The 13,348-nt window shown below is 35.4% G+C and overlaps 1 protein-coding gene across 2 annotated transcripts in view; it reads left to right on the plus strand.

Annotated features, from left to right (window-relative positions):
• Positions 1-13,348, plus strand: part of USP7 (ubiquitin specific peptidase 7) — a 73,856-nt gene that overhangs the window by 53,443 nt on the left and 7,065 nt on the right. For both annotated transcript variants that reach the window (XM_059826175.1, XM_009807400.2), the window contains exons 13-27: positions 22-178; positions 1,283-1,427; positions 2,033-2,163; positions 3,256-3,390; positions 3,582-3,683; positions 4,378-4,483; positions 4,883-4,975; positions 5,862-5,929; positions 7,156-7,256; positions 8,678-8,831; positions 10,159-10,226; positions 11,365-11,473; positions 11,569-11,646; positions 12,006-12,106; positions 12,695-12,794. In XM_059826175.1, the coding sequence (XP_059682158.1) occupies positions 22-178; positions 1,283-1,427; positions 2,033-2,163; positions 3,256-3,390; positions 3,582-3,683; positions 4,378-4,483; positions 4,883-4,975; positions 5,862-5,929; positions 7,156-7,256; positions 8,678-8,831; positions 10,159-10,226; positions 11,365-11,473; positions 11,569-11,646; positions 12,006-12,106; positions 12,695-12,794 (1,648 nt within the window). The remainder of the gene's footprint in view (positions 1-21; positions 179-1,282; positions 1,428-2,032; positions 2,164-3,255; positions 3,391-3,581; positions 3,684-4,377; positions 4,484-4,882; positions 4,976-5,861; positions 5,930-7,155; positions 7,257-8,677; positions 8,832-10,158; positions 10,227-11,364; positions 11,474-11,568; positions 11,647-12,005; positions 12,107-12,694; positions 12,795-13,348) is intronic.

Here is a 13,348-nt window from a genome sequence, read left to right on the forward strand (position 1 = left end):
CTTAATTCTTTTCAAAACTAGGTTTGAGTTTCCTGAACAGTTGCCACTAGATGAATTTTTGCAAAAAACAGATCCTAAAGATCCTGCCAATTACATTCTTCATGCAGTTCTAGTACACAGTGGAGATAACCATGGCGGACATTATGTTGTTTACTTAAATCCAAAGGGGGATGGCAAAGTGAGTATTGAAAAGCACCTAAATATATTTGTGTTGTGCAAATGTATACTTGCAGTTTTCATAATGAGCAAGTCTTTTGAATTTTTGTTCCCTAACAGAAGAGCGTGCTGGCCCATCCACTTCATCACACAGGGATTTGACTTCTCCGTGTATTTCTTAGCTTGATACCTTTTCATTTGATGCCTATTCTAATGTATTTGGGAAACTTACTTTGTATTTGCAAAAAGAAAAACCAGCAGCCTTTGTGTAGTTTTTGCTCTTAGGGAGGAGCCTGCATTTGGAGGCATTAAAGAATCACTTGCCTTCTTAAGAGGAGCAGCTTCATCTTTGCTATTGGCTTCTGGCAAAAGACTTTTAACTAAGGGAATCCTTTCAGTTGTGTGTGTATATGTGTTGAAGTTCTGCAATCGAATTTTATCCAGCATGTTTTTAGGCTGACTTTATGCTGAAGCTAATACGAATGTTTCAAATGTTTCCGTGACTCAGAAGTTCAGTATCTTTGCATGTCCCACTGTTACAGGTTTAGGTGACTTGATTGGATTGGTTGTTTATAGGTCAGGTGCCTCATCCCTTGAGTTGACTGGTTTTGTGTGTACATGACTGTTCACAGTAAGAGTAGAAATCAGATTTTGCTGTGAATGTGTCACTATTCGTCTTTCATTCTTAATTGGCTTTATTGCTTTAATTTGAAATTCGCTGTAAATTACGTTAAATGTACAAATTAAGAGATCTCTTGTACATAACTGCTTTTTATTTTATAACAAATAAGGTCAATTTTCTGAAATTCTTATAGAAATGTTAGATATTTGAATAACAGTCTTAAGAAAAAGTTCTTCAAATAATTATTGGACTTTTGATATTCAGTGTAAAATGTTCAAATATTTCAGTAAAGGTTTGGTATTTATGGCCTTCATTATGCTGAGTGCAAGTAGCAGGTAGCACAAATTATACTGAAATAGATTTTTTTTTTTAAACTCATGCTGCTTGAAGAGCAATTTTAGTTACTTCAAAGAGCTGAAAGACATGCCAGAAATAGGATTAATTTATCATTCAAGAACATGTTTTTATGTGTAAAATTATATTTATATAAAATTTTCTCTCTAGTGGTGTAAATTTGATGATGATGTTGTATCAAGATGTACAAAGGAAGAAGCGATTGAACACAACTATGGAGGTCATGACGATGACTTATCTGTACGGCACTGTACGAATGCGTACATGTTGGTTTACATCAGGGAATCAAAATTAAGTATGTATACTCTGCATGTGTTCCAAGTTAGATTTACATACAGGAATTTATGGCTGTATTTTATTTCTGAATTGTTGACAGTTTTCCTATACAAAGGGGCTTTATTAGTTACAGTTTAGAATTTATAGATTCTGTGGGATCAACCAGCCTTTCTCTCACTTTTGGGAAGTACGTGCTAATCTAGTGTTGTCTTGTCTTAACACAGTAAGTCAAGACTGTGTATCTGCACAGTGCTTTAGCCTTGATTATTTTATAGGATGGAGGAATTGGTGAACTAATTCCAGTGATGAAAACTAGACCCAATTGATTAAAAATATGTAGATACATGTATACTAAAAAATCGAGTGGTGGTAATTTTTTTTTTTTTTTTAATCCTGAAAATGAATATTTATTCAGAAGTCTGATACATATTTCATGGAAGTAGTGCATTTTGGCTCAGGATAGAAAATGCTTCTTTTGTCAAAACATGATATCAAACCATGTTTTTAATTAAAAAGATGAAAAAAGCTGGTTTTGACTTCAAATCAGAGGGAAGTCAAGCGTGTATGAAGAAGATGCTGTTTGGTATGAATCTTGAAATGACATCACAAAAATCTGCTTTGTAGGTGAAGTTTTGCAGCCTGTCACGGACCATGATATCCCTCAACAACTTGTAGAAAGGCTACAAGAAGAGAAAAGGATAGAAGCTCAGAAAAGGAAGGAGAGGCAAGAAGCTCACCTCTATATGCAAGTGCAGGTCAGCTTTTGAAACAGATCAAGTTGCACCTTCCTTACCATTTAAAATTAAGAATGTCGAGCCACCCAAGACAAACCTTGATTTTTCAGTTTTTTGAATTTGTGTTTGGAAGTAGCGTTTGAAGTGAAATTAACGATTTTGGTGCTTGTAAGTATATTTACACATGCAACAAATCCTAATGAGACAAACAGTACTGTATGTTTACAGACATTTCCGTCTTCTCTAGAAGTTATGTGCTTGCAAGTAAAAATAGTATGTTCAGGTGAAAGGAAAAGCACCAGGTTATTTTAAATGGCTGCCCTGCCACTGCACTTTTATCTCCTTCAGGAATTATTTTCTAAAATTAGAATGTAACTAGCCACAGGCTGCAGTCCTGGACTTCTGCCAAACTGAGCTCATCAAGTAGAAGCAGAAGGAGACGGTGCTTATATTTGCAATTATCTTTTTGGAAAAGCCAGATGGACTAGATTGTTATGAATTGCCTTAAGGAACCCTGTTTATGGCTCTTTCCAGAGCCCATCTGGCAGAAGAAAATAGAACCCATTTTCCATTTGCCTCCATGTTTCCTTGTGTCTTCCTTCTGGTGTTCATAAGTAGAGATACCAGTGAAGTTCAGCTTGTTTTACACTGCATTTACACTGGAGCAATTTTCAGTGGAGAAACTGGCAGAGTTGCACCGTTTGTCTTTCTGTTAACAAAGAATGCATGGGAGCTGTGGGAGATACAGGAAACATTTTAGGCCAGTCTCCTTGCATTACACCAGTAAAATAATTATGTAGCCTTTTTTTAAGTGCCGAGATTGTTAGAGCACATGTTTCCAAGATTGGGATCTAAGCACAACTGGTTTTTAATCGTTCGCGATTTGTAAGAATTAGTGTATTTTAATTACGCTGATTTGACTATCAATCACAATTTTTAAATTTCACTATAATTTGTGTACTTGCACGTTTTCTTCATGAGAACACGAATAGTGTTAGCAGTGTGCCATTATCCAGAGAGCCAGTGACATTGCATAGTAAAGCATCATCAGAAGGTATGACACTGTGCAGCTGAGTTAATATGAATAGTAACCTTTAAATGTAATTTTTTCAGATAGTGGCAGAGGATCAGTTCTGTGGTCACCAAGGCAATGATATGTATGATGAAGAAAAAGTGAAATACACTGTTTTCAAAGTATTAAAAAACTCCACACTTACAGAATTTGTTCAAAATCTCTCTCAAACAATGGTAAGTTTTCTGTAGCTGAATATCTGTATGTATTTATTCTATTACATTATGGTTGCTTCATAGTCTTTATCTTCAGGTATTGGCAGCAGTCATAATTTAGACCTTTGAAAATAGAAGATCTGTTTGGGTTTAATAAAAGTATCCTAGCCTTTTTTTTTTTTGTTTCCTGTCACAACTTTTATTTCTCTTAGGGATTTCCCCAGGATCAAATCAGATTATGGCCAATGCAAGCTAGAAGTAATGGAACAAAAAGACCTGCAATGTTAGATAATGAAGCAGATGGCAATAAAACGGTAAATATTCATTGATAGAGGGTATTATTTCTGTACATCACCCATGATTTTTAGTTCTCTTTAAGAATCTGTAAGTTTGGGAAATCAGATTTTTCAGGGTTTTAGTTTAACATGTATGTGGTGAAGTTTGATACGTGAGAAGATTTGAGATTTAGTGGGTTGATTTGGACAGGAGGGAGGAGTGTGGTGCATGATTTTTCTTCCATGAAAAGAAGCATGATCATGATTTTTATGTTAGATTTCAAACAGAAATGTCTTTTTGAGTCCTCCATTATTTGGGCAAAACCTCTGGATTTAATGAAATGTGTTGCTTAAAATGTAAAATATTGTGTCTAAATACCGCAAAAAATAGTGATTGGTTTCACTGTCCTGTTACTTCTAAAGTGAAGTAATTTTCTTGTCATAATAAAGATAGCTGTAGGTATATTTTTTTTTTAAATTAAAAAGAAATAGGTCCATTTTAAATAAACCCTATCACTAGTGCTTCATTGAAACTTTTTTTGGTGTTTTTATGTCTGTCATTGTTTCTCTTAATAAACTTCGTAAACTTCTTGTCATTAACGCAACTAAAAAAAAAAATAATTCTTCCGCTCATAGAATGTCGTAAAATTCTTGTATCTGATGAAAATGCAGATAGCAGGTTATATTATATTCTCCAGAGACTTCTTTTTTTCTTCCACATCTTTCTGCATAGATGATTGAGCTCAGTGACAATGAAAATCCATGGACAATATTTTTGGAAACAGTAGATCCAGAGATGGCTGCTACTGGAGCAACATTACCCAAGTTTGATAAAGATCGTAAGCATATATGATAAAACTTGAGTAAATACAAAATATTTTTATTTTGTGTGTATCTCAGAAAACATTGTGCATTCCTTTTTTCAATGGTGACATTGATGTATCCATCAAACTACAGTGCTGAAATTAGGTTTTTTTATGCAGTTTTTCCCCTCATTCATCTTTAAGGGCAAGACGTTTCACATGTTTATAGAATCACTGAATAAATTTTTGTATTTTTATATATGCATACATACATAAAGTTGATTGATAAAAATTCAGTATTCTAGAATATTTTAAGGGTGTTAATCAGATTAATAAATCAAAGACACGTCTTTTGTTACTGTTTAAAGAAAAATATGTAGAAGATACCCTCCTGTCCAAATAAGCCTTACTTAAATCTTGTTTCTTCACTTGTAGATGATGTAATGTTGTTTCTGAAGATGTATGATCCAAAGACTCGGAGTTTGAATTATTGTGGACATATCTACACACCTATATCCTGTAAAATTCGTGAGTTCTAAAATTCAATTTCATTGTTATAATTGAGATTTTTAAAAAGGCAATAGATTGCATATCTTTTCTTTTAATACTAGTTTTATCACTGAAATCAAAGGTAGGCCACAGAAACAAATTCTGATTTCTCTCAACACCTGATGGTTTTCTTCCCCATGTTGTGTCAGTGAAACTTTCTGCAAGGTTGAGAGTGTTGCCATAATACACTGTTGGCTGTCAGTTAATTTTTTTGTTACAGGTTTGCTATATTCACCAGGTGTTGCTGAAGATAAACAGCTGTTTCAGACTTGCTTGTAAAGCTTTGTGATTTGATACTGCTCCCCAGTTGTTCTTTTTTTCCACTTCTATTTCAAGTGTTGGGGTTTTTTTGGAATGTACTTCTGCAATAGCTTTTAAAAATAACTCTTGTGCAACTTTTCACTATGGTAGCCTGAGAGCAGCCTCTCAGACTGAATTTGGCGTGAGCCTTGGTTTTCATATGGGTCCATTTAAAGAATTCGGCAAATGTCCTCTGAGTAAAAATACTTGGATTTGTCATTTTGAATGTCTCATTTGTTGACTTGTACATGCTTTCTAATTTTGTATTTTAGCTGCCTTAATTTTTTTTTTAAAGAGATTAAAATTTTTCTGTGGGGAAGGAACAGTTTTATTCCATCTCTTTGATCTTGGATGGCTTTGCACATGTGTTTTTTTTGTTGTTCAGATGAAGTGGAAGAAAACCTTAAATTCTCTCTCTGGATTGAATGTCAATAAGGGGAGTTTTCACCTGGAAGGCTCTCTTTCTTAGGCATTTTAAAACTATCCAGGGTAGAAAAATAGGTTCTTTTATTTTTGCTAGTAGCTAAAATGCAACGCATTTCACATTCCTTTTCTTTTCCAATAGGTGACTTGCTTCCAGTTATGTGTGAGAGAGCAGGATTTCCACAAGAAACTAACCTTATCCTCTATGAGGTTTGGATTGATAAACTTCTTGTAACATTTTTGTCTCTTACATGCTATAAGAGAAAAGAAGCTTTATTGGTTAAAGAAAGGTTGCTCATAACAATGGTAATTCATAAATCGTAAGCACTCTGTAACCTGTAGCTTTGGCGTCTACAGTGCTGCAAGAGAGTATCAGCAGATAGTTAACTTCAGAACAGATTTAGAATTAAACAAGTAGAAGTGCGAGGCTTTAAAAACAAAAAGTCTCTACATGAAGTCTTACATGAGCAGCTTTTCTGTGCTAAATCTGTGCATATCCTCCAAGTCGCAGTGTTAGAGGAGCTAATGCTGCTAACAGTATTGACCATTGTATTTTCAGTGCCGCCCTTAGACAGCGGAGTTGAGAAAATATTGCATCTTCTCCTTCCTTCCCTAAGTTAGAAGTCAGCAAACAAAATACTCAGTCTGCTAACGTGTTTCTGCCCAAATACAGAAATAGCAAATCTTTATAACTGCTGGATTTATTGAGTGCTGAAGACGCAGATCTTGCCAAGGCAAAGTCCTTGCTATAGTCAGAGCAAGGAATTGTTTTTTAATTGTCGTTTTTGTTAGCAGTCATGCTGCTCTCTCTGGTGGTTCCAGGGGAGCACACACACTTCCGTGCTGAAAAGCAGAACTGTCAGGTACTTCTACTCTGTGCGGGTCAGGGTTGCAGTTTGGTTCCAGTTTGTTAAGACACGTGCTTTTATCCCAAGAGGACAACCTACAAGTGTAAATACATAATATGCATATAGATATTTTATAATATACGCATTTTTAATACATTTTTTTTAAAAAAAAAAAGACAAGTGAATTGCTGTACAAAAGTTCTGCATTATTAAAATCAGTGAGCATAATCAGGGTTCTCCAAGCTTCCTGGAAGCTGCATCAGTAGAAAATTAATCTCTGAATTTTGGAAACTTTTCAGCGCTAACAAGATAATGCTGAATGATAAAAACTTTTGAAAATTAAGATAACTTGAGTGAGACTCTAAAGGTAAAAATGAGCAGCCAGCTTTATCAATAACAATTAGATGTATCTGGACCTTAGCTAAGATTACATTTAATTCTCAGGCACACATACACACACACACACACATCCATTGTTTCAGTTGAAAGAAGATACAGGTTACCTTATCTGATTATTTCTTTGCAATTGTGACCTTTTTTTTGTCTTTTGTTTATTCTGTGATCAACAATTTTTGTTCTTTATTGCAGGAAGTTAAACCCAATTTAACAGAAAGGATTCAAGACTATGATGTATCTCTTGATAAAGCTCTTGATGAACTCATGGATGGTGACATCATAGTTTTTCAGAAGTATGTATTTTAAGGGGCCAGCTTATAATTGCAATTAAATCACCTGATTCACTTTGAAAGCAGAAATTCCTTTAACTTAGCATTTTTAACAAGAGCAAAGTGTAATTTTCCAACAGTAGACATGTTCTCAGCAGTTCTTATGTGTTTATTCAAAGGGGAAATGAAAAAAATATTGGTAGTGTTTTAATTATCACATGCCACATATTTAAGGAAAAGAAGGTTTCATCCTAGTTTAGGAAACCAATACCCTAAAATAGGTCTTAATATTAACGAAGAGTAATATTAAGAGTCTTAATATTACCAAAGAGTTCAGCAATGTGTCTTGAGTTCTGCAGCTTTTTACCTGGAGCCACGGTAACTCAGACACTGAAGAGCCTACCAGCATTTCAAATCTCGGGCTCTGTACCATTACCGCTGTACAAGGCTCTTGGCCTGGAGCTCCTTTTGGCCTAGAACTAAACTAAACTGCTTTCCCTTTTTTCCTTTTACTCATGCTCACAATAAGTTCCATATTGGTCCACAGTGATGAGATGCTCCTGATTTGCCTGAGCGTACGCGACTAATAAGTGTACTGGTGCTTCAACTGGAGTTTTCTCCAAGGCAAAAGGAGAACTCGTGCATACTGTATCCATTAAAGGGATCTTTCATAAGCTTGTCAGGGCTATAAGTCGGCATTTCTATGCTCTCACTCTTGATGGTCACACCCAACTGTATTGCTGTGTTTCTCTCCATGGGCTGACAGTGGGTGGAAGCCAGCTAGTCTATCTTCAGCACTCTTACCCCAGATTATGTGAGATGAATGTATTTCTCATGTCATGCCTTGGAACTCGCATTCCCTGTTGACCCAGTTGGTGTTATGCACCTTTGGCTGGCTGCTGACTCCTGGGTAAGTGCACAGCTTGTACCCTGGTGCTATTTCTCTGCCGAGAAGGTTAGGGGTACCAGTCAGTAGTGACCCAAACCAGTGTCTGTGCCGACGGTTCTGTTTCTGTGGTTCAAGGAGTGCTATTGTACATCTGGCCTCTGTGCAAAGCAGTTAATATAGGAGTATATGGAAAGCTGTGGCAGTGTTATACAGACATGCAGTAATGTGCCAGGTTGGGAGGGAGGGAAGATGACTGCTAGAAAGCCACTGTGAAACAGCTGGAATCAGAGTATTGCCAGATTGCCAAATGAGTGAGCGCAGAGTGCAAGTGTGTTTGCCCTTGCACTGCACAAAAATACTCAGGGGTGTGGAACACTCCTGACTGTATTAGCTCTACTGTGTACAAGTGGTGGCTCTTTGAAGAGGTTTCTAAACTTTATTTCTGTATCTCTCAACTGTTGCTGACTTACTGTAGAACATGTTTTTAAAAGCCCTAACTGCTTGTATGTGTAACAATGGGGTATGTAATGGTATTATCATTTGTTTGCTCTTGTAGGGATGACCCAGAAAATGATAACAGTGAACTACCAACAGCTAAAGAATACTTCCGAGACCTCTATCATCGCGTGGATGTCATTTTCTGTGATAAAACCATCCCCAATGACCCAGGCTTTGTTGTTACTTTGTCCAATAGGATGAATTACTTTCAGGCATGTGTCCTGTTTGTTTATCTGCTTTTGTTCCCTTGTTCTGAAAGTAACTTTTACATTAGTTCTCAAGCACATTATACATATTTTTAGGAAAGAGTAGATCTGTTCTTGTACACTTTTTGCATTGTAATAATGAAAAATTTAAGGAAGGCACTAATGCTTGTGAGAAGAAAATACTCTAAAAAAACCCCCAGTTTTATTAATAATGAGTTATTTGACAATAGGATTCTTTCTCGATATGCCATTCTGCTCTGTCAGGGAAATGATATTCTAATGAAATTATGCATTTGCTTTCTAAGTGATATGTAAAACTTGCTCAACTGCTTTAGCTGTTAAAAGAAAAATACCTTGGGAATCTAGTGATACCTATTTTCTGCTTGTAATATCACCAACAATATTCATTTTGTAGACCAAACTGCATTGCTTTCTTCACAGAATGTTGTTTAATGCTCAGTGGCACTACCAGGTCAAACCTGTTGTGTTCATAAAGGGTGACCGGTGGTGTTTAGAGAGGAAAACTGGACAATGAAACTTTTTTTTTTTAAAATTAAAATAAAGTTGGTCTGATCTATTAAAAGCCTTGAGTAGATTTGACTCCGTACAGTTTTCCTGCAATTGCTTTTGTCAGTGTCAGAAAGATAACTTAAAACCAGACAAGTTTATTTTCTGTCACCTAAGGCAGGAACTCTGAGCATCTGCTTATACAGGGGAAGTCAGGGATGACTCTTCCTACCCTGTTCTTATCGTATGCCTTTCAGCAACTCACACTTCAAGTAAAAATTAAATAAGAGAAAGTTCTTTATAGCTGATTTTGGTAAGGGAAAAATAGATAGAGGATCCCCATGCTTTTTGTGAGGCAGTGACATGAAATATACTGATGGGAATAATGTGGTGATATTACCCAGCAAGCTAACTTCCTTGGAGTGAGTTAAAGAACAGTGGGAATTTTCAAAAAGCACGTCTTACTTATTTCCCCAATAATACTATAATTAAAAAAATATTAATAACAAAATCAACCAAACAAACAAGAAAACAAAAGAGGAGCATAGCTGCTGTTGTGGATTTTGTGGCCATTTGGTGACAGTGATTTATTGTAATAAAACAGTTAGTTTCCTCATTTTTTTTTTTCTTAGTGTATCTTATTCTGTGTCAACTCTTCAGAAGTTAAAGATAGTAGTTTATTTTGCCTTGGGGAAGTAGACATAGTGGGTCTTTCAGAATTTCAGTAGCATAATGTTCTTGAGGTATAAGGAATGACTGTGTGATTGTAGAGCAATGTCATAACTGTCTGAAATAATTCAGAATTTACAAAAAATTTTATTTGCAGGTTGCAAAGACAGTTGCGCAAAGACTTAATACAGATCCAATGCTATTACAGTTTTTCAAGTCCCAAGGGTAAGATGAATTTCCTTGGTGTTCTGTGTCTAAACTATTCTTTAAAATGCTTAGCCCAAATATAGGTAGGTGGCAGTTACTTTGTAGCTTTTTCCAGGTTGTAAACTAATTCTTTACCAGTAAAATGTTAGCATTCTGGCATGCACAGCAGGTTGCAAAGACACTTTTAAGTATTGCAATGTCTGGCTCTAGAGCCTTAAAGAATTGCACATTTTGGAAAAGTTCTAGTAAATGTCATTGCAAAAGGATGCATTTTAAAGGATCACTGTTTAAATTTCTAAAATCATTAATTACTTCAAAGCCTTACTGTATGGGACAAATCATTAAGTTAATGCAAGTGCTGTTTCCGTGAATGCAGATTTCAAGAATGGAGGAGGGGGGGAAACAAGTGCACATAAAAGCAGGATTTTTGCTGATTTTGCAGGTTTAAATGCAGGATTTACTTCACTGGTTTTCCCCCTCCTCCCCCAAAGTCTGCAAACGAAGTTTTATGAAGATGATGATGATCTAACAAGTTTACAGCTGCTAAAAGGGGCGTTTCTGGTTAAAGTGGTGTTCTCAGGCACAGTTGTGTAAAGCTGAGTTTGAATCTGTATAAAACTATAGCAGAAAACAGCATATTAAGTAGTTATATGTATACGCTGCAGGAATAATGCACACACAAATATTACGTCATCTTTTTGTATTAATGCAAATGTAGATTGTTGTTTGTTAACCTGTAGGTATCTCCCTTCATCATCAATGAGCCTGTCGTAATTTGAGTAGCTCTTTATGGTTTACAGTGCTGTGGTCACTCTGGAATTTGCTGTGTCATATGGCCCCACAAATTAACCTTTCACAATCTAAAGCATGTGCTGCTGTATTAGTAGTTTCAGAGGAATGTAGGTCTGCCACCCTGCAGCATTAAAGGCGAGCTTGTAAACATGCAAGAGAGTTAACACGCACGGTGAATGGTATTTCTGTTCCCATATGCTCACCTGTTTTTAAAAATCACTAAAGCACTTAATATAGTGCTGCTTAGGCTGTGCTAGCAGTCATATGAAACTGGAAGCCAAGAGTAAAAATGTACTTGGTACTTTGATTTATGGAGCAGTGATGGATTGTAAAGAGATATTTGTTTTTCTTTTTCCTTCTGTAGTTACAGGGATGGCCCTGGTAATCCTCTTAGACATAATTATGAAGGTACTTTAAGAGATCTTCTGCAGTTCTTCAAGCCTAGGCAACCTAAAAAACTTTACTATCAACAGGTAAGAGTCTTTTGATTTTATTGGTGTGAATTAAAAAAAAAATAATTCTGCCCTATACAAAGTATGCCTAAAGTGTTTTTCTTTTCTTCCTTAAGCTCAAAATGAAAATAACCGATTTTGAAAACAGAAGAAGTTTTAAATGCATATGGCTAAATAGCCAGTTTAGGGAAGAGGTGAGTGAGGCTGGCTGTTACACACTTGCTGTCATTTCTGTGTCAAAGCTGGTGTGACTGTGATTATGGTGCAATTCACACACTCTGTTGTCCCTGAAGAACACAAAATTAGAACAAAGATGTACCTTAGGTAAAAAAACCAACCAACCAAAAAAACCTAACCCTAACCCCGCCCCCCCAATTTAAAAAATTGTGCCAGTTCTTAGCAAAAACTTTGAAGATTAACACAGGTGTTCACTTTAGTAATTGTTTTAAAGATGAATTTTTGATGAAGAGCAGAATCCAGTGTATTCTGTGCTTTAATATGGTTGTTTACATTTTCAAGTTTTCTAATGATTTTTCTGTTTCAAATTCTGTAGGAAATAACAGTATATCCAGATAAGCATGGGTGTGTGCGGGACCTGTTAGAAGAATGTAAAAAAGTTGTAGAACTCTCTGAAAAAGGTTCAGGGAAATTAAGGTAAAGCTGGAAGATTTTGATTTCTTTTATGTGATCATGTGGATTTTGTACAGAAAAGTATCCGTAGAATTTAAAATACTGTGGAAACCTTTATTATCAAATGAAGTCTGCTACTATGTTAAAAATAAAAAGCATCCAGATTCACATTGTTAAAAGAGTTCGTATTAACTATGAATATAAATTTTGTATCATCATTTATTTTGTATTTCATAAAGTTACATCCTTGAGATACATCAGTTTCATCAATTGCATTTGTTAACTCACAATTTAATAATTGTTTCCAGTTGAAGCATTTCATGCTGTTCCCTTCTCAGGAGTTAAGTGAGATCATTAAAGAGTTAAAACAAAAATTCAAATTAAAAACCTTTGTCTTGTAATTGCATGTACTGGCTTTTTTTTGTCATGAGCTAGAAGTAATTTAACCTTTTGAAACCTTACAGCTAAAGACTGAATTTTAAGTTTTACAAATACAGTAGTAGTATTTGTTTACATCCTGACTACACTAATCCTCCTCAAGGTTTGAGAAAGAAATGTTGCATTGATTTTTAATTTTTCTTTTTTTTAATGCTCTTCCTGTTTTTTTTTAAGGCTGCTAGAAATTGTAAGTTACAAAATAATTGGTGTCCATCAGGAAGATGAGCTGTTAGAGTGTTTGTCGCCTGCAACAAGTCGAACGTTTCGAATAGAGGTAAATATTACTTTGTTAAAGAAACTTTAAAACTTCACTTTGAGAGAAGAAACTCTCTCAAGCGGTAACTCTCTTTTTCTGGATTCTGATTTTCAAATACTGTGATACTTGCAGCAAGCTAGATTACATGATAATATGTATGTGTTTTCAAAGATAATACTTTAAAATTTTTCCTTTGTTCCATCTGTTTCCCCATAATGATTTCATTCTTTAAATTTTTATGTATGTTTATTATAACAATACATGAAGACTTGGCAAGGGCTTGTCCGTAGGACATTTGCTGCCTTAGCAATAATTCCAAGGTTTGTTTGAGGACTCATGATGTAAATGTTTATGCTTAGAACCCACTTTCATACTCTAAACTTAAGTATTCTAGAAGACTTTGTTTCCTTTTCGGTTGAGTTTCTTGAGCCAAATTTTGATACTTACGTGACTTTTCCTAAACGTTTTATCATGTAAATCTGTTAACTTGCCTCAAAGATCAGAAACGTAAAAAAAGTTTCCAGTGTAAACTGTAATGAGGAGACAACAAGAGGTTTGTCATATTGCTATCA

Source organism: Gavia stellata, chromosome 18 (assembly GCF_030936135.1).
Source record: "Gavia stellata isolate bGavSte3 chromosome 18, bGavSte3.hap2, whole genome shotgun sequence".
Classification (NCBI taxonomy): domain Eukaryota; kingdom Metazoa; phylum Chordata; class Aves; order Gaviiformes; family Gaviidae; genus Gavia; species Gavia stellata.